This window comes from Nilaparvata lugens, chromosome 4, assembly GCF_014356525.2.
Source record: "Nilaparvata lugens isolate BPH chromosome 4, ASM1435652v1, whole genome shotgun sequence".
NCBI lineage: Eukaryota > Metazoa > Arthropoda > Insecta > Hemiptera > Delphacidae > Nilaparvata > Nilaparvata lugens.
This window is the reverse complement of record NC_052507.1, coordinates 40,852,093-40,878,555: the sequence shown is the minus strand read 5'-3', so window position 1 is coordinate 40,878,555 and position 26,463 is coordinate 40,852,093. Positions and strand designations below refer to the sequence as shown.

General features: G+C 34.7%; 1 protein-coding gene across 1 annotated transcript in view; it reads right to left on the bottom strand.

Moving 5' to 3' along the window:
* Nucleotides 1-740: 740 nt before the first annotated feature.
* The window catches only part of LOC111055740 (trypsin-2), a gene marked incomplete at its 3' end in the record, with an annotated part of 51,025 nt that continues 25,302 nt past the window's right edge, over nt 741-26,463 (bottom strand). Inside the window, 3 exon segments of the mRNA XM_039427488.1 lie at nt 741-891; nt 4,013-4,125; nt 12,602-12,672. Coding sequence (XP_039283422.1) covers nt 741-891; nt 4,013-4,125; nt 12,602-12,672 — 335 coding nt within the window.

Sequence of the window (26,463 nt, the reverse complement as noted above, 5' to 3'; positions counted from 1 at the left end):
GGGTATGAATATAGACTTATTCATTTTAATTTCAATAGTCCTATTGATCAATAAATTCTTATTCAATAATCAAAACAAATCAATCCAATTTGTGATTCAGAATTTACATAACAATAATAACCAACACACAGAGCTTTTTCCAAGTGAATCCGTGGCAAAATTGATCGCCAATCACAACATCGCGCGGCTCATGAATCAAAGGTTGCGGGTTAGAGGCCAATCGCTCTTTTTTGGTGGGAATTTTCAATGGCGTTTATCCACGTATTTTAGACAAAATATTTATTCCATTTCTTGATGTTTACTGAACACAACATTTTACCCGGTGCAAAGCACGGGTTACCTGATAGTCAATTATAAAACTGTTTTATTGGACCGTGAAAAATATATTTTCTTGACGAATGGAATATATTGCGATAGAAAATTGATCTCATTATTAACTTAAGAGTTATCCACTGTAGAAAGCGGTAGAAAAGACAAAGTGACATTGATGCTTTGCTATCAATTCCTCTGACTTAAAAAAACATGAATCACACATTCTCTCTCAGGATTGTTGTTGGTTATTCTCTTTCTCGAACACTCAGTTTGCTTCCTGTATGGGTGGAACCAGAGCCCCCCCCCCCTTATCCTCAATACTTTTAAGGAAGTTAGTTGTTATTCATATCATTTTTCAGTAACCTTTAACCATAAGTTCGAGATTTTTTCAGAATGCTTAAACTAATTAAATGAATAAGCTTAATCACCTTAATCACAGCAATGTCGTATTCCAGGTTCTTGGTCGTGTATTTTGGATGAGGTATGACTTTCTTTATTCCGTAGACATGCGAGATGCTGATATTGTGCAGGTCAGTTATGCCTCCTCCAATACAGAATTTATCGGGGTGTTCGAAAACACTGGAAAAAAGGCATTATTCTCAATCACTCTAATTTTATTGACATGATTCAGATGATAGAAGTCATAAAATTACTTAAGGAAATAGGAAAATTTCATATTCTGGTATCATTATATTAGATTTGTTCAAATTTTGAATCCAATAAGTCAAAGCTTTCATAAGTTCAAGCTCAGAAGAAAATGAAGTAGAACTTCCCTTCGATTGTTCAATTAGCAGGTGTTGGCACAGGGCATCTAGTTGATGCTCATGAAAATATTGACTATTCTAGCTGGTCAGACCTACAGTATCTATATAACCATAGTTTTATAGTTATATAGTTTCCTACAACTTTAACCATGGTTATATAGATACTGTAGTCAGACCTATGTAGTAGCGACTGTAGAGAGCATTGAGATCGGTTGCGAACTCTACATCGTAATTATATCTGAATCGTAATTTCCAATCTTTAGACAGCTAACAGCATAACAGCAGAAACTATACCCAGTTTGAACATATTCAGCAGTGTTGCAAATTCCTTAAGCATGAGATTAATGCTAGAGATGGCTGTAATATCATTACAAAGTCCATATTAATGTGACACATAAGACACATAGTCCAGGCAACGAATGCTCAAATAAAGGTATAGAGGGAAAAGTTTGGAACACAATTCTCAACTCCACAGCTCTTAGAGGATAGTTAGAGGATTAATATATCAAAAGTCCTCACCCATACCCCCTGTGCTAAAGGGGTGGGGTGAAAGTATCATTTTTTCATTTTTCGCATATATCTCGGAAACTATATATCTCATGAACATTTATATCTCTTGAAAAATTGAAGGTCACAAAATTACCAACAAGTTTTGTGCCTTACATTTTTTCCATATCTCTCATAGTTTCTGAGATATCCGACCTTGAAGGTGAGACATTTTTTGAAAAAAACACTTCTGCCTTCAAGTTTTTCATCTTTTCGGCCTTATAATTTTTGAACGATTGTTGGAAAAAATCGGTGCTGATTATGAGATTATGAGGTGATAGTGCATCAAATTATCTTCAATTTGATGTATATTCTCACTATTTTACGCATTTCCCTACGATTGTTGCAACAATTTTAGTGTATAGAGTGAAATTCTCTGTTCAGCAACAATAGATCAATTGACAATGACATTTGAAGGGAATGTTTGGAACACAATTTTCGACTTCGCAGCTTTGTTGAGACTAGTTTGGAGGTGAGCATATCAAAAATCCCAACCCTTAAATCATGTGCTGAAGAGATGAGGGTGGTTTGAAAGCTGCGTTTTCCACTTATTAATTACATGCTTATATCTTGGAAACAATTGGTTATATTGACATAATCGACTACATAAAAATGAAGCTTAATAAATTTCCCACAAGTTTCGTCTGATAGAGGTTTTAAATAAATCCTTTACTTTTCGAGATATTTATGTTCTAAAGTAATGCACTTTCGAAACACCAGATTTTCTTCCATTTTTTCGCTCTTTCATGTCTTATAGCTTTTCAATAATTGATGAAACAAGAATGTGCTTGTTACGAGATTGTAGAGAATTAAATTATCTTCCATTTCATGTATAATTCGACTGATTCACGCATTCCCATACGACTGCTGCACCAGTTTCAGTTTTGAGTGTCTTTGTATGGTAGGAAGTTTAAAAACAACCCCTGTGTTTGGTTCGGCAGACTTTCCAATAGGTACTCAATATGAATGTTCGTACCGAAGCGCACTGCCAATTTATGATGACAGAATAGTGTGATATTCGGAAACATTCACTTGTTGTGAATCTTAAGATTTGACACTCAAAACTAAAACTGGTGCAACAGTCGTATGGAATTGCATCAAATATTAGAATTATACATGAAATAAAAGATTATTTAATGCTCTACAATCTCGTATCTAGCACATTCTTGTTCTATCAATTGTTGAAAAGTTATGAGACTTGAAAGAGCGGAAAAATGGAAGAAAATCTGGTTTTTAGAAAATGCATCATTTCACAACATGAATATCTCGAAAATTATAGGATTTATCTGAAAACTCTATTAGACAAAACTTGTAGGAAATTTATTAAGCTTCATTTTTATGTAGTTGATTATGTCAATATAACCAATTGTTTCCAAGATATAAGCATGTAAGTAATAAGTGGAAAACGCAGCTTTCAAACCACCCTCATCTCTTCAGCACATGATTTAAGGGTTGGGATTTTTGATATGCTCACCTCCAAACTAGTCTCAACAAAGCTGCGAAGTCGAAAATTGTGTTCCAAACATTCCCTTCAAATGTCATTGTCAATTGATCTATTGTTGCTGAACAGAGAATTTCACTCTATACACTAAAATTGTTGCAACAATCGTAGGGAAATGCGTAAAATAGTGAGAATATACATCAAATTGAAGATAATTTGATGCACTATCACCTCATAATCTCATAATCAGCACCGATTTTTTCCAACAATCGTTCAAAAATTATAAGGCCGAAAAGATGAAAAACTTGAAGGCAGAAGTGTTTTTTTCAAAAAATGTCTCACCTTCAAGGTCGGATATCTCAGAAACTATGAGAGATATGGAAAAAATGTAAGGCACAAAACTTGTTGGTAATTTTGTGACCTTCAATTTTTCAAGAGATATAAATGTTCATGAGATATATAGTTTCCGAGATATATGCGAAAAATGAAAAAAATGATACTTTCACCCCACCCCTTTAGCACAGGGGGTAGGGGTGAGGACTTTTGATATGTTAATCCTCTAACTATCCTCAAAAGAGTGGAGTTGAAAATTGTGTTCCAAACTTTTCCCTCTATAATCTTTCGTAGACTGGACTAACATAAATGTGTCCATATGATATGGACACAGAACAGGCATAAACTGGATCGACAAATCAAAGTTATTAGAGAATTGGAAAAATGAATAAATGTTCCATCAATGCAATTACTGCTGTCGCTCGAATGTTTCAATATTATTAGTTCAGAGCCTACATTTAATTAATTAATTAATTACCAATTATTCTGAACTCAATCAAATTTGTTCAATCCATACAAATTACTGTCTGACAAAACTGCAGATTTGAAATTGTCTTCTGATTTAGATTGTGTAATAAGCCAATGTATAAATAATAAAATATAATGGACGACTCACTTGGCATCTCCCAAAACACAGTGTGCTGCTGTTAGAACAGTTCTATTTCCAATTATTGTGCCACCACAAAATATCGATATACTGTGTTTGCCGGTTTTGAGAGCTAAGAATACCTATAAAATGATTATAAAGCTTTACCACATCATTCAAATATGTACTCTTAATTTCTAAAATTAGTGAATAAACCGCCATCGGTCACACTATTACTTTTTGAAACTGCTGATAAAATCTCAATTTGGTCGATTAAATCAGCGAATCAAATGAAGTTTTGGAAGGGAAAAAACAACCCAGAAGCAGTTTCCTTGCAAATTTCAACAGATAAGGTCTTATCTGATATTAAATGTTCACAATTACCAGCATTGATTGATGGCATTTGTCATATTTGTGAATGAAGAAACTCAATATTCGTAAGAAACAAATATAGTTTATTTTATACAAATACGTAATACACAGCATTACTGCAGTCTCTTCTTCAACCACTCCTACACATTTTTCCATGAGCAAATTTTTCAGTGAGGTAATGAGATTTCTAACAACCTTCGAGTCAACAATTTTTTCAAATTTATACAAATTATATTAGATTTGTTCAAATTTTGAATCCAATAAGTCAAAGCTTTCATAAGTTCAAGCTCAGAAGAAAATGAAGTAGAACTTCCCTTCGATTGTTCAATTAGCAGGTGTTGGCACAGGGCATCTAGTTGATGCTCATGAAATATTGACTATTCTAGCTGGTCAGACCTACAGTATCTATATAACCATAGTTTTATAGTTATATAGTTTCCTACAACTTTAACCATGGTTATATAGATACTGTAGTCAGACCTATGTAGTAGCGACTGTAGAGAGCATTGAGATCGGTTGCGAACTCTACATCGTAATTATATCTGAATCGTAATTTCCAATCTTTAGACAGCTAACAGCATAACAGCAGAAACTATACCCAGTTTGAACATATTCAGCAGTGTTGCAAATTCCTTAAGCATGAGATTAATGCTAGAGATGGCTGTAATATCATTACAAAGTCCATATTAATGTGACACATAAGACACATAGTCCAGGCAACGAATGCTCAAATAAAGGTATAGAGGGAAAAGTTTGGAACACAATTCTCAACTCCACAGCTCTTAGAGGATAGTTAGAGGATTAATATATCAAAAGTCCTCACCCATACCCCCTGTGCTAAAGGGGTGGGGTGAAAGTATCATTTTTTCATTTTTCGCATATATCTCGGAAACTATATATCTCATGAACATTTATATCTCTTGAAAAATTGAAGGTCACAAAATTACCAACAAGTTTTGTGCCTTACATTTTTTCCATATCTCTCATAGTTTCTGAGATATCCGACCTTGAAGGTGAGACATTTTTTGAAAAAAACACTTCTGCCTTCAAGTTTTTCATCTTTTCGGCCTTATAATTTTTGAACGATTGTTGGAAAAAATCGGTGCTGATTATGAGATTATGAGGTGATAGTGCATCAAATTATCTTCAATTTGATGTATATTCTCACTATTTTACGCATTTCCCTACGATTGTTGCAACAATTTTAGTGTATAGAGTGAAATTCTCTGTTCAGCAACAATAGATCAATTGACAATGACATTTGAAGGGAATGTTTGGAACACAATTTTCGACTTCGCAGCTTTGTTGAGACTAGTTTGGAGGTGAGCATATCAAAAATCCCAACCCTTAAATCATGTGCTGAAGAGATGAGGGTGGTTTGAAAGCTGCGTTTTCCACTTATTAATTACATGCTTATATCTTGGAAACAATTGGTTATATTGACATAATCGACTACATAAAAATGAAGCTTAATAAATTTCCCACAAGTTTCGTCTGATAGAGGTTTTAAATAAATCCTTTACTTTTCGAGATATTTATGTTCTAAAGTAATGCACTTTCGAAACACCAGATTTTCTTCCATTTTTTCGCTCTTTCATGTCTTATAGCTTTTCAATAATTGATGAAACAAGAATGTGCTTGTTACGAGATTGTAGAGAATTAAATTATCTTCCATTTCATGTATAATTCGACTGATTCACGCATTCCCATACGACTGCTGCACCAGTTTCAGTTTTGAGTGTCTTTGTATGGTAGGAAGTTTAAAAACAACCCCTGTGTTTGGTTCGGCAGACTTTCCAATAGGTACTCAATATGAATGTTCGTACCGAAGCGCACTGCCAATTTATGATGACAGAATAGTGTGATATTCGGAAACATTCACTTGTTGTGAATCTTAAGATTTGACACTCAAAACTAAAACTGGTGCAACAGTCGTATGGAATTGCATCAAATATTAGAATTATACATGAAATAAAAGATTATTTAATGCTCTACAATCTCGTATCTAGCACATTCTTGTTCTATCAATTGTTGAAAAGTTATGAGACTTGAAAGAGCGGAAAAATGGAAGAAAATCTGGTTTTTAGAAAATGCATCATTTCACAACATGAATATCTCGAAAATTATAGGATTTATCTGAAAACTCTATTAGACAAAACTTGTAGGAAATTTATTAAGCTTCATTTTTATGTAGTTGATTATGTCAATATAACCAATTGTTTCCAAGATATAAGCATGTAAGTAATAAGTGGAAAACGCAGCTTTCAAACCACCCTCATCTCTTCAGCACATGATTTAAGGGTTGGGATTTTTGATATGCTCACCTCCAAACTAGTCTCAACAAAGCTGCGAAGTCGAAAATTGTGTTCCAAACATTCCCTTCAAATGTCATTGTCAATTGATCTATTGTTGCTGAACAGAGAATTTCACTCTATACACTAAAATTGTTGCAACAATCGTAGGGAAATGCGTAAAATAGTGAGAATATACATCAAATTGAAGATAATTTGATGCACTATCACCTCATAATCTCATAATCAGCACCGATTTTTTCCAACAATCGTTCAAAAATTATAAGGCCGAAAAGATGAAAAACTTGAAGGCAGAAGTGTTTTTTTCAAAAAATGTCTCACCTTCAAGGTCGGATATCTCAGAAACTATGAGAGATATGGAAAAAATGTAAGGCACAAAACTTGTTGGTAATTTTGTGACCTTCAATTTTTCAAGAGATATAAATGTTCATGAGATATATAGTTTCCGAGATATATGCGAAAAATGAAAAAAATGATACTTTCACCCCACCCCTTTAGCACAGGGGGTAGGGGTGAGGACTTTTGATATGTTAATCCTCTAACTATCCTCAAAAGAGTGGAGTTGAAAATTGTGTTCCAAACTTTTCCCTCTATAATCTTTCGTAGACTGGACTAACATAAATGTGTCCATATGATATGGACACAGAACAGGCATAAACTGGATCGACAAATCAAAGTTATTAGAGAATTGGAAAAATGAATAAATGTTCCATCAATGCAATTACTGCTGTCGCTCGAATGTTTCAATATTATTAGTTCAGAGCCTACATTTAATTAATTAATTAATTACCAATTATTCTGAACTCAATCAAATTTGTTCAATCCATACAAATTACTGTCTGACAAAACTGCAGATTTGAAATTGTCTTCTGATTTAGATTGTGTAATAAGCCAATGTATAAATAATAAAATATAATGGACGACTCACTTGGCATCTCCCAAAACACAGTGTGCTGCTGTTAGAACAGTTCTATTTCCAATTATTGTGCCACCACAAATATCGATATACTGTGTTTGCCGGTTTTGAGAGCTAAGAATACCTATAAAATGATTATAAAGCTTTACCACATCATTCAAATATGTACTCTTAATTTCTAAAATTAGTGAATAAACCGCCATCGGTCACACTATTACTTTTTGAAACTGCTGATAAAATCTCAATTTGGTCGATTAAATCAGCGAATCAAATGAAGTTTTGGAAGGGAAAAAACAACCCAGAAGCAGTTTCCTTGCAAATTTCAACAGATAAGGTCTTATCTGATATTAAATGTTCACAATTACCAGCATTGATTGATGGCATTTGTCATATTTGTGAATGAAGAAACTCAATATTCGTAAGAAACAAATATAGTTTATTTTATACAAATACGTAATACACAGCATTACTGCAGTCTCTTCTTCAACCACTCCTACACATTTTTCCATGAGCAAATTTTTCAGTGAGGTAATGAGATTTCTAACAACCTTCGAGTCAACAATTTTTTCAAATTTATACAAATGATATTAGCTTTCTTTGACCATTCTTTATTTGTTAAGACATGCAATCACGATGAATTAATAAAGAATGAGAGAATCTTACTAACTTTGTTTCGCAGCATTACACATAGAATGAAAATGTACCGTATATGGAATATTATTTGATCAATTGTGTTCCTCAGCCTCGATCATGGTGTACAGATAATAGAATCAACAGTCTTATGAAATAGTGCAGCTGGAGGCAACGGCCAAGATGTGACGACAGTGATGTTGAAACTAGAACTCGTAACTAAACTCGAGACGCGAAAATAATCAGAGAGACTGTAATATAGCGTAGTGGAATCAATATTTCTTTTAGGCTACAATAATTGTTAATATTAATGCATGTTGTACTTTAATACCCTCAAGGGATTGTACTTCATCGCCCTTATCAGAGTAATACTTCAAGAATATTACTGCTTAATTTAATGTGTAGACGTGAAGTCTATGATGCTGATTTCTGCAGAGCTCTTTAAGGCCTTCTTGGAATATGATAATCAATTTCAAGATAAAATATCGACAAAAGTAATATTACTCGCTTATATCTGCTTAAGAATCCAGTAATCGTCTTCCAAGCAGAATTGATTTTCTCTTGACGCTTATATCTTTCTTAGAAATTATCTGCGAATGAGCAGGGTTTTGAATTAAATTAACAGCGATTTTACTGACTTATTACTATCAGATTGGAATACACCTTCAAACGTCTTGAAGATCTTCACTTAACACTTGAATGATCTAACTCTATTGGAAAGCGCTCAGATAAACTTCTAAAGCCTCTTAGCTCTGTCTCTTTCCTTTTTCATAAATATATTTGAACTAATCTTCATTGAACAACAATTCTTCAATGTTTGATTCCATTACGAACTGCTTGTTAAATAATAACTTTTGAGCAACTAATTATGACATAGCAGTCAGGTATTTATAAATAAAAGCTATTAGCTTCTACTCACATTAGTGAAGCGCTTTCGGACACTCTTGGTCCTACATCAACACTGGCTGTCACTTCCGATGTTGAATACATATGGTTAGTAAGCAGCGTGAGTTGTGGGAGTGGCGGGATTTTTTGAATGGTTGGTGGCGGGGGTGGCGGGAATATTTGAATTTGTAGTTTATTGGAGTAGGAGGTTGAAGAGGCTATGTGATTTCAAGTTTGTTTGCTCATTATGGATGTTGTGGGGGTCTCATTTAGTATCTTTATATTTCAAATAATTGTTCCAAGGTGTTTAGCTCACTCCCTTTGTTTTTGGTGTGTAATATTTTTAAATTTGTGGCTATTTCTGTGTAGGTGTGATTGTTTCCTATTGTGTGGGTAGCAAATGCTGATTCGGGGTTGTTGATGTGTTCTTTGAATCTTTTTTTTTCATATGAACGACCGCTCTGCCCCAGGTAGTATTTTTGGCAATTTGAACAGTTGAGTTTGTATACCCCTGCGTTTCCGTATAAGTTTTGTTTCTGTTCTTTTGTGGTTAGTAGGTTTTTGATCTTGTTTTTTGTTTGGAATGCTATTTTGAATCCTGCTTTTTTGAAATTCTTTGCTAATCTGTTGGACTTTGAGTTTATGTATGTTAGTGTTATGAATAATATGTTATGTTCAGTGCTGGGCTTTTGAGTTTTTCTTTTCATTCTCTGTTGGATTCTGTGTATGAGTAGTGGATCATAGCCATTAGCTTGGGCCAAGAATTTTATTGTGTTGAGCTCTGTACTGTAATCTTCTGTTGATAAGGGGATGGTGTTTAGTCTAGGAATCATTGTTTTGAAAGCAGCATGTTTGTGTTGAGTGGGGTGATTGGAGGTCTGGTGGATAAGGGTGTCTGATGTGGTTGGTTTTCTGTATAAATTGAAGCTGTGCTGATTGTTCATATTTTTTGTGATTGTCAGATCTAGGAAGTTGAGTTTCTTTTCTGTTTCATACTCTGCTGTGAACTGTCTATTTTGTTTAATATGTGTGTACGAAAAAGTTCACATTGTCTTTTGTTTCCTGGTTAGTAACCATATGTATTCAACAACGGAAGTGACAGCCAGTGTTGATGAAGGGCCTAGTGTTCGAAAACGCTTCACTAATGTGAGTAGAACCTAATAGCTTTTATTCATGAATACCTGACTGCTATGTCGTAATTAGTTGTTCAAAAATGATTAAACAACAATTTTTTGTGTAGTTGATATTGTGGTAATTATTCATTCAATAAACAACAATTCTTCATCAAAAATCTTTCATTCCTCACCAAACATTCTTCAACAAACACTAAATTATCAAACATACTAAACTCTACCGGTTCACAAATGCAAAACATCACTCTACATCATCTTCTGTCTGATAAGTATGCTCATTGACATTGAATTGAGGTAAGCTTATTGTTAGTCCATAGAGGACGTTAAAAGCTTTGAACGGTGCAAGTTCATGTCTCACGAATCCATTTTCGTTTATTTTCTCAATTTTCCACTTTCCATGTCTGACCGAGCAGGAAACGATCGCTCCCTTTTATGTCATTGACTTAACGTTTTTGCAACCGTCAAATTGGAAATTGGCTTCCTGTGACTCTTTCGCTCTTTTCCAACATTCAGACTGTCGTGAAATTTATAAAGACCAAGAGAGTTTCATTGGGAATAGAATATTTTTTCCTTTTCTCAAGAATTACCCTGCATGCATTACTATGATTACTGACGATATATTTCTTCAACGATATCAATAGATAGACAAATTTCCAATTGGGAATTTAGTACTTCCTATTCCAAAATACGATACAATCCACAAACTCGCTTGTCTCATTTCAATCATTCAGGCAGGGGATTTTACCTATGAAACTTACCGGGGGTGAGTTTCATAGAATCCTGAATGCTCACATCACTTGCTCGTATTTAGCTTCGAATTACATAGTTCTTGATAGAGCAGAAACTTTCTGTACTCTCCTATACGCTTGTTATTACGAAACGTTCATGTGCAGCATAATTATATAAATCTACCTCACATCCTTCTTCACAGTCCTTGGAAACTCTCCAAATCGTTCCCAAAACTTGGTTTGTGAATAAAATTAAACAATTATTGTAGTTTTTTTTGTAGTAGTTTTGAATGTAAATGTAAGTGGCAATGTAAGGAGTCAAATGTAAATGTAGTAGCTTTAGTTTTTTTAGGAAATAAACATTATTTATTTATTTACTTATTTTAATATTCTGATATTGCCGTTTGTGAAAGAGCTGTTAGAATGGAATCAATGAAAGTGTTTGATTTCAAGGCATTACTTTGGAATCCACAGAACATCATCAATATCTTCAATCGTCAGATGGATCTGTATAATATAACATTGAAACTCATTGGACCAATACGCTCTCGAAAAAGCTGTAAAGCAGCTTCGAATGAGAAGCGATAGTCTAGTTGAACACACATCGATGTTTGGACGTACGATTTTTTGCCGTCCTCATAAATATTCCATTAGATTAGAAATTCAATTGCCATAGCTTGACAAACAGATTATCTGTTCATATGTTTGCCAATTTCCGTTTCATCCGGTAGAATTTATATGGGCAGCAAAAAATCAAACGTCTAAAATCGATGAGTTTGTAACACTGGCTATAGCCTATTATCATAGCTCTGATTTACAAATAGAACAGTTCAACTCCAAAGAAGATTGTATATTCTTATTAATCTGATCAGCTCTCCTGAAGGCATGTTGTAATAGAAGAGAATAAATCAAATGAGCTAAAGGATTTACTAATTCATCGATAAACTCAATATTGTAACCTTGATAAGGAAGTTGGCTCTAAATCGAGCTATTTTCTAGAGTGTCCAGCTCTCGAACGATCAAAGCACATGTTATAATGACCAGAGAGATCCACTTGTGTGAGTCTTTTGTCTTTGTCTTCAAGTGCCCTGAGTTCATTTCCTGGATTTCTTCCCTAGCTCTAGCCTCAAAAGCTTTGCCGATTTGTCCTGTACAAATTATTTAAAAGAATCGGTCTATATGTGGAGAGGTTAGATAGATAGATTGATGTATTTCTCTCTTTCTATAAGTGTTAAACGTTTGTTCTACTCACTTAATGAGTTAGCCTACAATGTTCAATATAGACTAATCGAATATCCTCTCCTATTATTTCTCTCTGTAATTACATCAACAAAGAAAATTATGAATAAACCTGCTCTAGAGGGAACTAATTTAAAGTTAATCATAATAACAATGTGTGCCAGTAATATTTGTGGAATGCCTCACTCGAGTATTGAAGGAAATGTATTGATATGCCCCAGAAGTTACTAATATGAACACTACTGAAAAAATACAATACTATAATAGACTAATGAATGTACAAGCTTTTATTGGAGTTTCACATAATATGATAAGTTGTGATAGGCAACTTTTTAAGTGAAACATTCTATCAATCATACTACTACAAATTCTACTCCCTACTGACTATTCCTACTACTGCTGACCTGATATGGAAACTCTCCCAGGTGAGCATCATATCCTCCAATTATCCTCAACTGGCCATCGGGTTGGATACCTAGAAAACTTTCAACAATGAACGTCTTGCATCAATATAATAATTTTGTTACTTGCAAATTGTAGAATAAAGAACTTTAGGGAGAGAAACAGTTTTGGGTTTATCATGTTGATTCTCTCCCAATCATTCCTCTGATGTTGTGATTGTGGGAATAAATAAAATCCATTTTTCCATGACAACTTCATGATAAAGACTTGCGAATGGTCTCAATCTCTTCTCTACATGAATAAATATTATAAGAGTACATATTGAAATGATGTTATTAAAATTTATCACCAAGGTTGATTCTACAATCATTTAAACCCAAAAATATCCGCAAAAAATTTGTAGTCAGTATTATGAATAGGCTTTTATATACCTCTTTCCCATAGTTTATGTGTTAAATTGTGGCCTAAAAGACGAATTAAATGGCGATGATTATCCAACAGAGTGCAGATCATAAGATGCTCATAGCCAACGTCTGTAGAAAGATTCTTCCTAAGGAGCTTGTTCACAGCCATACAGTGATTATTTCGAGATGGTTGCTTTGTTCAACAGTTGCTATGACAACTGGACCGTTAATGAGTCCGGAGAGTGGAAATCATTCTGGAGTACACCATCCTGTACTGTGAATCTTGTGGGTGGGTGTATCAGCTGTATCACCAGACAGAAATAGGAATTCATTCATCTCTTGATCCTTTGAGAGCTATCCTGGACGCACTTCAAGTGGAAGCATGAGTGGAAACACGATCATATTATTCTCTTTGATGATACTCTACCACGGCGTATCGTGAGCGTATCAAATTCGGCAGTGGAAATTGTTTTCAATTTCAAAATAATCATCATAATATTATGAAGTACTCTTATATGCAATATATCTAATAATATATCGATGGAATATAGTGGAACAGTTTGAGTGTCTCATTTCAATTCCCACATTTGATACTTTATTGGATGACAAATATATCTTGAAAAGACTGTTTACTTTCACTCTATGCTGTAGTTCATCTCTTGTCCCGCTGCACCATGTAATATTAACAGGTTAATTTAAGTCCCATTTGCTAAGTAAACAAGAGAGCGGGAATTCATCCTTATGAGAAGTACGTACATGTTCAAAGATGTTCTCGGTTCTGTTTTTGTAAGACAAATGCAATTGAGATTCTTTTTCTTCGGCTTGAATAACAATGAACATGGGACTGATATCAGTATCAGATCATGTTGGAAATGTAATGATAATAATGAGAGTAAAGGTACAATTCCTTCTTTTTGAAGAGTGTTGGGAGTAAAAATGATTAATAGTGGATTGTTCTGAAGGCCTCACATCGATTATTTGAGGAGACTGAACTGTGCTGTTTTCATAATTCGAAGTATTGTCTATTGAATATTCAGAATTTGAAAAGCGTCTACTATGCATAGTTTCATTCCTTCTATGATATGGAGTTGCATTGTGAGCGAGCTCTACAGAATCCATCCAAATATTTCAAAAATAAGCTAAAAAGCAAGAGTTCATAAGTAAGCTATTACAGTTAAGCTATGGTAGGTGGAACAGTGAGAACAAGATGCCGGCCATTCTTTAAAAAGCTGGAAATTCTTCCTCTCCCCAGTCTTTTCATTTATGAATGTATTAGGAGAAATGAGAGTGATATGACAGCAATATTATCATCTTAGAGATGATGATCATCGAACTACTCTTTTCGCTAGAGGGGCTAGGAGTTTGTGTATCAGTCTTTATAATGCCTTGCCAGAGCACATAAAAATTTCAGAATTTAGAAAAGAGACGTCAAAGAGACGCCGAAAATAAGCGGTTCTCGAGTGTTTTCCATCAATCTCCTGCGTTTCATCAGATTTTTCAAATACTTATTATTCATGGAAAAGTTCAATTTTGGTACACAGGTTCACCTAAGGTTTACAAATGTTGTTTGTGAAGAGTTTTTGTATAATATCAAAGATATGACCAAAATAGGCTGTTTTTTTAACATTTTCTGCGTTTTCTCAGCATTTGCAGAAACTAATAGACAGGGAATATTCAAATTTTGTAATTGTGTTCGTCTGAGTTTTACTAATATTGTATTGGAAGGGCTTTGAATTAACGCCAAACATACGCCCAAAATCTGCGTTCTCTTTGCTTTTACGAAGAAAGCCAGCTGAAATAAAAAATTCAGGAGATCGAAGCGAGCCTGCTTCTCTTATTTCTGGATGATTCAGCCGGGGTCCAGAGGGCAAAGCTAGTCTGGCTGGCTGGCTGGCTGGCTAGTCGATTACGGCGATCGAAGCTAGGCTGTCGGCTACTAAGAAAGATAAAAGTATAGGTGGGTGCTTACATATTTTCCTAAAGTATCAATATTGGGAATTGAACAAAAATTCAATGATTGAAATCATACATGAATTGAAATCAAACAATGTTTGCAATCCCTCCTCTCAATGGGATCACCCATCTGTATTGCATATGTATCTTTGGGATTGCACTACTTTATGAAGATTTTCAATTTGGAAACTGTCATTTAAAAAGATCTTCAAGAAAAGTCGAGAGTAAAGCGTTCGAATACTACTAAGCTGATTGTTAATAATTAGCTTAATTCACAGGTTCCCTGTAAGTTGTAATCACATTCCAGTGATTTCCAGCAGAATGAAGTGTTAGCTAGCTTAGGCTGAATTTTCAGCTATTCAACTCCTATTGACTCTCATAATGATGACAGATGGCTGCTATCCAAGTGATATATTTTCTATCACTCAACTTCAATCGGCTGAATGGGATGAAGAATTCGTTGCTCTTTCGTTGGTTAGCTTATCTAATAAGAGCTCATTAAAATACACGAATCCTCTACAATCATTGCAGTCTCATGGACAGTATTTAGCCATCCATCCATTCATTGCTACTATGACTTAACAAAATCTAAACCACTACTTCAGATTTCAATCAGGTGAACATTAACAGCTATGATTTATTCGAATTTATTGAAAAATCTACATTGAGAATACATTTCCATGAATAATTATAAGAACATCATATAAATGTAACATCATGTCAAATAAAAGTGAGGTAGGATGAACTTCACACTCACAGCAAGAAATCACACTGAACGGTAAACAGAATTCGATTTCAATGGATAGTTTAGGAGTTTCTATATTTAGGTGCAAGGAGTGGTGTTCACTATTTTGTAGAATCTTGAGCGAATGGCCATTCTATTTTGTTTTGAATCGCACACCTTGTTGATATTGTGGTTGTCACAATGATTGCCTTCTGCTACCGATGCTCATGGCAACGCTGTACCGCACTAACCTATTGGAGAAGTTGTTTGTTGGATATGACAGCTGTGTAAAGAGTAGCCTACAGTTAAGAGTTAAGTTTCAGTAGCTGTCAAACCAAGAAAGCACTCGAACAAGGGACTCAACTCGGGGGAACTACAAAATATAATGGACAGTTGAGAAGCAGTGTTATATGTTAAAGTAGCAGTTTTCAAATAATTCAGTTTAACACAAGTTTATAGAATGAGCGTAGCAGATAACATTTCAACCAGTAGGCTGAAAGCTACCTTGTTGTAAATAAACTCTGGTCTCTTGGCCATATTGAATTATCCGACATTATTTTCCCATACCTAAATGATCACATTCAAATTCAAGCAACCTTTATCTATATTTATAGTAGTTTAGTTATTCTTTGTAAATTTCTTTCTTGAGGTGTAGAAGATAAAATTACTAGTAGTTCTGTGAACAGTAGACCTCGCGCTCATTGAGGCTACATTGACCTGTTGTTATGTTTTCTCAAAAATCAATAAATAATTTATCAATTAAAAATGTATAGAAAAAATCCTAAATAAACATAGAGCTTTCTGTCCTATATTGTACCGTGACGTGTCGTCCCAGAATGTGAGTGTGAGCGCTGTTATCAGGTCTGGCTGCAACTGTCTACAACGTTGATGAAAAGATACAATTTTCAAGATGTTCGATGTTTTTGTACGGGTAGTATTATAGTCAACTGTCTACTAACGTTAATGGAAAAATACATTTTCAAGATGTTCGATGTTTTTGAACGGGTAGTATTATAGTCCACTAGACAGCTGATTTATGATGAATAATTCTATAGTCTGATTTTTACTTTCCTTGCCCTATTACCATAGGTAAGGAAAGTATCGCTTTCCGAAAAAAATTAAGGTACCCCAATTTGTAAATTTCTATACGTTTCGAGGTCCCTTGAGCCCAAAAAAGTGGTTTCTGGGTATTGGTCTGTATGTGTGTGTGTGTGTGTGTGTGTGTGTGTGTGTGTGTGTGTGTGTGTGTGTGTGTGTGTGTGTGTGTGTGTGTGTGTGTGTATGAGTGTATGTGCGTCTGTGTACACGATATCTCATCTCTCAATATCAACGGAATAACTTGAAATTTGGAACTTAAGGTCCTTCCCATATAAGGATCCGACACGATCAATTTCGATCGAATGCAATTCAATATGGCGGCTAAAATTACGAAAATGTCAAAAACTGGGTTTTTCGCGATTTTCTCGGAAATGGCTCCAACGATTTTGATCAAATTCATACCTAAAATAGTCATCGTTAAGTTCTATCAACGGCCACAAGTCCCATATTTGTAAAAATTTCAGGAGCTCCGCCCCGCCCCATCTATGCACAGTTCGATTTTAGATTCCCAATTATCAGGCTTCAGATACAATTTAAACTAAAAATTCCAAATGGGAAAGATTGAGCATGAAAATCTCTACATTTTATGTTTTGTAACATTTTCACCTAAAATTCAAAATAAGCTCGAAATTCGAGAAAATGTTATTATTTCAATTGCAAACTGTTGATTCTATTGAATCATTCACTATGAAGAGATAGCAGACCTCGTGTGTCTCCAGCGTTATAGTCCTGTCACCAGCTGGCTTAAATCTTTGAATAGTAGACTTGAGATGCGCGGGAACACTAGCGTCAGGTGATTAATTTTCATAACGGCAAGGAAAGTTGTGTGAGTGCGCCACACCAGATTTTTACGGTAATATTGGCGTATGAAGGAGGCTCCTTTTTCCTTTTATATTATCCTTGAAATGCAAAATTTCTAAAAACCTTGTATATACGTCGACGCGTAATTTAAAAAGGAACATAACTGTCAAATTTCATGAAAATCTATTACTGCGTTTCACCGTAAATGCGCAACATAAAAACATTTAAACATACAAACATTTAAACATTAAGAGAAATGCCAAACCGTCGACTTGAATCTTAGACCTCACTTCGCTCGGTCAAAAATGACTATATTCCAAGGAAGAATCCTCCAGTTTTATTTCACTTATTGAGTTAGTCCAATGATTTCTCACAAATCAAAGTATTAAGCAAATTAAAACGGTATTAGATTCATACGGCTTCAGTTCTAGAATGAAGTGATTCCTCTCAAACTGAATTTAGAAATTTTGAATCCGAAATTTTATCATGTTTGTATAGTTAGCAAAAAAATATATAAATATAAATCATATTGATAGAAACAGTATGAAAACTTTTAGAGCATATTAAAAACTTTTTATTAATTTGAATCAAGTAGTCCATGAAAGTGAAGTGATTTTATGAAATATAAATCATATACATGAAATACTTGGAGCTTGAATATTGGTAGACTATTCGAATTTTGATCAATCTCACCAGTTATCAATCAACTATTTTTCATCTTCAATAAGGAAAATCTTGGTGGGAATCATTTTTCTCTCTGGCCAGGCTTTCATTATTCCAACCAACAAACTTCGAAAATGAGATAAATGAAAAATATAGGGAGGAAGCGTGGGAAAGAGTATTGATTCTTGTGCTCACTGCCCACCAACTCATTTACTGATGTCTCTCAAACTTCTCTCTGAATCCCCCTATCCATTCTGTCAACTGACGACAAAACATAACTAATCCAGTTTCTCAATTAGCATTATACTTATTCTTAGCATAATACTTGGAGGGAGAACAAATAAAAGTCATTCAAAATTCAAGTTAGCCATTCCCGAGAAAAAGTCAGTTTTGAATGAGATTGAGTTATAAAAACTTCTAACAGCAAAAAATATCTATGATATCTTGTGAATTGGATGGATTTGATGGAATGAGATGATGTCTTAATCAATTAAGAATGAAATATCGGGGACTGAGCTTCGCTCTGGAGAAAAAAGCATAAAAAAATTATTACGAAAAAAGAAATAATGATAATATGCATAGTTTATACAGAAATGTTCTATCTAATCACAATGAATTGAGATTAATTCCCAGAGGAATGCAAAAATCTCCCTCACAAAGGCCCGGTTGCACAAGAGCCGGTTAAATTTTAATCCTGAATAATTTCACGTGAACCAAATCAGAGAAGACCATTTCAAAAAGATGGTTTTACTGAATTAATCAGGATTAAAAATAACCTGATTTTTTTGCAACCAGCACTAAGTACCTGATTGAACTGAATTTCCATTCTAGCGGTACATGCATTGACAATATTACCACAGATATTCATTACAGCAGATAGGAAAGTAAAATTGTGTATACTGCTTTGTCTGATCACTTAGCTATAAGTTTAAATGTAACCGTTGAAAGAATGTTAGCTGTTAGTGTTCTGAACAAAGCTCAGGCTAGAGCTACCAGAGGACTGTAATTTACTATTTAAATAATCAAATACAAACAAGGGGCAAAATTTAATCTTCAATTTGAGCCAGGTTATTTGTACAGTTAAACTCTGCATTAATGATCAATAAAAAAGAGCAAAAACTCACCAGATTTATTCCAATCTTGACTACTTGCCCTTCGAAGCCTTTATTAGGTGTCTTGGTCAGGTTCAGGGTGGGACAAAATCTGGGAAGATAGGTTCTTGCTTACGAGCTGCCTTTTCGCATTCAACTTGCAGGCTATGCACTGTGTTTTGAACAAAGCTCAAACTGGATTCTTTATAAATTCAAATCCGATTCAAATTAATTCAATTCAATACTATTTATGCTGTTATATTCATAATTCACACACACTACACTCAAACAATTTACAATAAATTTCCGATCGAAAATTACATGACAGACAAACACAATTTTGTCTTGCAAGACAACGGGCTGACGAGACAAGACAGAAGACTTTCAGAAAAATCCACAATGCCAAGCAAGCAGGACAGTCTGCGCCGATGCAAACACAAGCCTGCTATTGGCAGAACCACAGTCTGGCATTCTGGCGCTACAATTCGAATTCTCTGGCCAGAACAGTTAGCGAGCATGAAGAGGGAAATAAAATTCCAATTAGACAAATTAATGAGAATAGGACAAGTATATTTCTTGCATACTTGGATTCAATAAATTGGTTAGCTGTTTATCAACTGAATAATATTGCTGAGAAGATACAAAAGATTAATGAACTTTTTTTGCGGTCAGTGAACTCGGCCTATCCATTGAAGCTTAGAAAAATATGTTCAAATAAAGGTGAGGGTAAAAAGTGGTTTACATCAGAGTTACAAACCTTAAAAATAAAGTGTGAACAGATGTTTCATTTGTATAAAGATTCTTCTAGCGATACAATGAAGATTGCTTATAATGAGCATAGAAACTATTATAGATCGGCAATTAAGAAAGCAAAGCGTGAGTTTGATAGTAAAGTAATTCAGGACAGTAAGAATAAGAGTAAGGCTGCTTGGAAAGTTGTGAATAGGCACCTTTGCAGGGATAGTTCTTTATCCAAATTATCTTGTGAGCTACCAGCTAACGATATTAACAATTTTTTCATAGATAAGATAGTCAAACAAAGTGAAGAAATTTCTAAGAGTAGATTTGATTTCAACTATTACGTTCAACAGATGTCTAAACCCGATTCTAAGTTTAGTTTCAGGCGCTTCAAGGTCAAGCAGGTACTTGAGACCATAAAAGAATTAAGTAACAGCAAATGTTTGGTTATAAATGGACTGAACTCTGTTATTTTAAAGATTGCTGCTCCAAATATAGCAAAAGTTCTAACACACATTTTCAATATGTGCATAGAGTTAGGAATATTCCCAGATGAGCTTAAGAAAGTAAAAATGATACCAGTTCATAAAAAAGGTGACAGGACAAAAATAGGATATTATAGACCCATTTGCATAGTGGAGATATTGTCTAAAGTTTTTGAAATTCTCCTTCATGAGCAACTAGTTGCTTATTTCGAAAACAATAAGATATTGTCAAAAGACCAGTATGGCTTTAGGAAAAATTTAAGTACAAGTGATAATGTTTTGAACCTTGTAGAGAGAGTTATCAAGAACTTGGAGCAACAAAGTAAAGTTAATCTAAGAGCTTTTGATTTAACTAAAGCTTTTGATTCAGTTGAGCATGAAATTCTATGTAATAAACTCTCTTTTTTGGCATGAAAAAAGCGGCAGTAGATCTTATTCGTTCCTACCTTGGTGACAGAATGCAATTTGGGTTTAGGAATGGTGAGTTCTCAAGTGGCAAAGTGGTCAGATATGGTGTACCACAAGGTTCCATACTTGAGCCGCTGTTGTTCAGCATATTAATGCAGTGCTTGAGAGAAGCACATTGGCTATTGAAGACTGGTGTGCTTCCAATAATCTGAGTCTCAATTTAGTTTCAATACGAGGTTTACTTGCTTGGGTTCTCTGAAATTCTTAGGTCTTATGCTGGACACAAACTTGAACTGGAAATGTCATATAGATTATACATCTGGTAAGCTCAGTAAAGGGATATTTCTTTTGCGTAGACTGAGCAATATTGTCGAACATGATGTCTTAATGAGTGTCTATTATGCGCACATATATAGTCACTCAGCTTATGGTGTCCAGCTATGGGGAAATGGCTCTACGGTTTTTAAATTACAAAAAAAGCTCTTAGAATTATTTGCCATGCACCACCGCTTGCAAGTTGTAAACCTCTCTTTCAAGGATTAGGTGTGTTGACTCTTCCATCACTATATGTCTATGTGTGTTTGATTTACATGAGGAAGAATGTGGGCAAATATGTTATATAGTGATATACATAATTATTCTACTAGACACAGGGAGGACGTGAGAGTAGATTCACACGTTATACTGGCACTCAGAGAAACTGGCAATTTACTTCTATAAAACTGTTCAATAAACTTCCTCTAGAGACTAAACATCTAGAAATCAAATAATTTGAAAGGTCTATCAAAGCTATTCTTCTACAAAAATGCCTCTATTCAGTTGAGGAATTTTTAGTATAGCCTTAATACGATATTTGTTAAGTAGCACGCCTTCAATACTTACCTATAATTAAAAGTGTTTCATGACTTTAGACATATTGATTGGTGTAAACGTTTGTTTGACGATTGTTTAAACATGTGAAAGTGTTTCTGACAATAAAAGTGATTTGATTTGATTTGAATGATTACAAAATTTCAACAGCTGAGTCATAATTTTGAAACAGTCCCACACACATGAACTCGCTCACTCACTTCCATCATCTACAGACCACGAGATCCTACGATTTCTGTTTATAGGTTCACATGTTTATTTGTTTATATATCTGTATGTGACCGAATCTCGAAAACGGCTCTAACGATTCTCACGAAACTTGGAACAAAGGTTTATGATATGAAAATTCGATTGCACTAGGTCTCAAACCTAGGATACCTCGCTGAAGGACATGTGAAGGATAGATAATACATCCTTGGAAAAACAGCTGGAATTTTTGTTGTCTGTCGATACCGTAATGGAAGTGAGTGAGCGAGTGCGTGTGTGGGTTTTCCCTCAGCTGATCTCACGAGAAAAACTTACTTCTGTTTATTTCTCTTTTTTTTAGAAAACATGTTCACTTCAGAGAGTCCAAAATAGTAACTACATGCTGTTAGTGTGGAATAGTACATAGTATATTAACAAATATTGAAGCAAACATAGTATATCATTCCTAATGAGCCTCTTTGGTCTCCTGAATAATGAAATAGATGCACCACATTTACTATCTAAGTTGAATATATATGTATCACCTGTGGCTCGACGTTCTGATTTTTCATTCATGGTTCCCCGCTCCAGAACTCTAAGAAACTATCACTCTCCCCTGAATAGAATGCAGAGAATTTACAATAATTTAACGGGGCAGCTAGATGTCTTCTGGTTTTCTCGTGCTAGATTCCGCAAAGTTTTATACGCTAGTATGGTTTAGGTGGATGTCAACAATATCTTTTGGATGCATGGGTGTGGCTGTGCACATGGTTTGGGGCGAGAGGTACGGTATTTTGTTATTATTTATATAAGAAGTTCTGATCATATTTTGATTCAATCGTTGTTTTTTCAATTTTGCATTTATCAAGTTTCTTTTTCTCTTTTTCAACTAGATTACAAGTTTTTGTACTCATTGTATTTTTTGTCATTTTCTTCTTTTTCTTATACATTAATTTTCCTATTATTATTTTTCTTATTATTATCAATAATATTATAACTATTTTTCCTTTTTTTAATCTCAATATTGTATTGTACAAATATGTAAAGGAGACAGATTTGGGGTGACCCCCGTTGTCTCCATTTATGAATGAATGAATAAATAAATAAATGGAATTCATAGTATATCTATTTGTAATTGATGATGTGTATTTTTTTGAAGTGTGAATAATGAATTGTTATTTTGATGAGTGATAGTAGCTTAACTTATATTTTGATTTGGAGTGCAGTATAAATTTGAAAAGGATCAGTTTTGGGCATAAGCCTGTTGTGCCTCCTCATATAACTGTAACAATAATTGTACGACTGAGAAAATTAATGAATAAATATGAACTATAAATTCAATCTTTCGTTACAAATTGTCTATGCTCTTACACTCGAGAGTGAAGCTCGGTCCCCCGATATTTATTATTAGATCATATCTTCATATCTATCTGGATCATAAAAATAAATTTTATTGTCAAAAATATTGATATATTTGAAAAATTGAATTATAGAACCCTTTCTTGAAATAATAATAAAATATAAAGGAAACAAATTATAACAAATAGTTTCAGTGTTCACACCATCTTCAGGTTATAAAATATATTTCAAATAAGCGTTTTACTAATTTGAAATTCCTTCTATAACCTGAAGATGGTGTGAACACTGAAACTAGTTGTTATAATTTTTATTCTTAATATATTACTTGATTTATTTCGAAAAAGGGTACTATAATTCTACTTTATAAATAAAAATTGAAAATGAGGTGGCTTAGCATCTTGACATTTTCCGCTGTCAATTCACATTAAATCCAAGCAATCTGATTAAAAGGAAGAGATCTCTGTCAACCGGAGCATTGAAGACTCTAATTTTCAAAGAATATTACTAAGATTCTTTCCCCCTTGATTAAGGAAAACCGGGACCTTGACAGTAAATGCTCGTTCACCAAGGTAACAAGTTCCAATTTCGTAATTGGATACTGTAAGCAGAAGCTTGAGGCGAGCAATCGAGCAGAAAGCGCCTGAACCGTGAAATATAAGCCTGGTCATTATTTTCACTATCACTGTACCTGTAATAATGCTAAGAATCTCTTATATGGAGATAATAACAGGGTAGTAGTGTAACGCCATTCTCAGGAGTTGTGTATTTTGGTTAACCTGTTTATTTCGGGTGAAGTCCCACGTGGAATCATTTGGAAGAGCGATTAGCTTCGTAATAGGACTGGAATCCAATACTTCAGATTAGATAAGATAACGGCTTTATACCCCATAATATATACTGAATATACAGGTTGGGTGAAAAGTCCGAGAACGGCCTAATATCTCATACAAAAAGGTAATTTGATGATGGGTGTGATTGGGGATCCTATTCAAATTGTAAAAACTACTTCACTATGACTTTAAAAATCTGGTCCGCCATATTGAATGCAACTTTATTTTTTCCAAATAGGAAGGTTTTTTTTTTCTATTGGTCAATACTATAGCCATCTAGTCTAAAGACTAATGAGCTAGTTTTTTCTATCCTAAATTACTACTTGAAAAATTGAACAGTGAATTTCTCATTAGAAACTCTTACTGTTATTGTTTAATTAATATGTACACTTATTGACTGCACTATAGAAGCTAGATTCACTCAATCACTGCTCTGCTCTTTCACTGGACACTACTTGAACAAGCACTACACTAGTTCAAACGGTTTCCTCCTTTTGAGCCTCCGCACCAACCCTCCATTGTCTAGCAGCTGGATCGCCTCGACGTTGTCATGTTGGTGCAGTCGCCCCTCGTGCCTCTCCGCATGCCTCTGGATCTCGGTGGACACCAGATCGACGTGAAGGTCTCTATGAAGATCGCTGTTCCTGACATACCAAGGAGCATCCACAATGTTCCTTAGCACTTTGTTTTGAAAACGTTGAATGATATTGATGTTGCTTTCTTTGGTACACCCCCAAAGTTGTATACCATACGTCCATACTGGCTTTAATATCTGTTTGTACAGAAGTACTTTGTTTCGGATTGAAAGGACAGAGTTTCTTCCGATCAGCCAATACAGCTTCTTATATTTGATTCCAAGCTCTTCTCTCTTCTTCTTGACATGGGCCTTCCAGCGAAGCTTTGCGTCCAAGGTCATACCTAGATACTTCATTAGCATATGGTACAACTTGGTTGTTGATAGTTATTGGTATGGGCAGGTCCTTCTTATTGGTAAAATTGATGTGAATCGACTTTGTTTCATTCAATTTCATTCTCCACTTTCTAGTCCAATCTTGAATTTTGTTGATGGATCTCTGTAGTTTCTCTGTTGCAATATGTATATTACTGTCTACTGATAATATGGCTGTGTCGTCTGCAAATGTTGCTGTAGTATTCTCATTAAGGCTGGGAATATCGCTGGTATAGAGTAGGTAAAGAACTGGTCCCAGAACACTGCCATGAGGAACTCCTGCTTTAATTTCCTTCAAATCAGAATATGAACTTTCATGCCTGACCCTAAAGTATCTGTCAGTGAGATAGGATTGTAATATATCTGTATATTGCTTTGGTAGCACTTTTTTGAGCTTGAAAATGAGACCTTCATGCCATACTTTATCAAAAGCTTGCCCTATATCAAGGAAAGCGGCTGAGCAAATTTTTTTCTCTTCTAAGCACTTCTCTATTACATTTATAATCCGATGCACTTGATCTATTGTTGAGTGTTTCACTCTGAAGCCAAATTGGTGATTTGGAATTATGTGCTGTCTCTCAATTATTGGTTTTAGCATACTAAGTAAAATCCTTTCAAACAACTTGGATAGGACCGGTAACAATGATATTGGCCTATATGATGATACTTCATGTGGCTCTTTACCTGGCTTCAGTAGCATCTCTGCTACTTTCCATATTCCTGGTACGAATTTTATTCTGAAAGAAGCATTCAAAATGTTTGTTAATTTCACTATTGCTTTCCTTGGTAGGTGTTTGAGGACTGAGCCGGTTATCATGTCAAATCCAGGGGTTTTTTTGTTATTCAGATTTCTTATTTCTCTTTTCACTTCTTCTACTGTGACACGCATTATTTCTTGATTCGGCTGTAAGATATTCTCATCCGCTTCTAAAGTTTCGTCTTCACCTGAGTTGATTGGCTGGAAAACGTTTACAAGATGATCCGCAAATGTCTGTGCCTTTTCATCACTACTCCTCGCCCATTGTCTGTCCTGCTTTCTGAGAGGAGGAGATTGTTGAATGGTTCGTTTTATTTTTTAGCTGCCTTCCAGAGTGAGTAGTCCGTGCTGAATTCTGCTGTCAAGTTTCTCAAGTAACTATTAATTGATTCTTCCTTGATACATTGAATCTCTCTCCTTAGTTCTTGAGTTAAATTGTTCAAAACTCTTTTGTCTTGGGGGGAACGTGATTGCTGCCATCTCCTTCTAGCTCTTCGTTTTTCAACAATCAATTCTCTGATTTCCGCAGGGTAATTATTTCCAGTGGT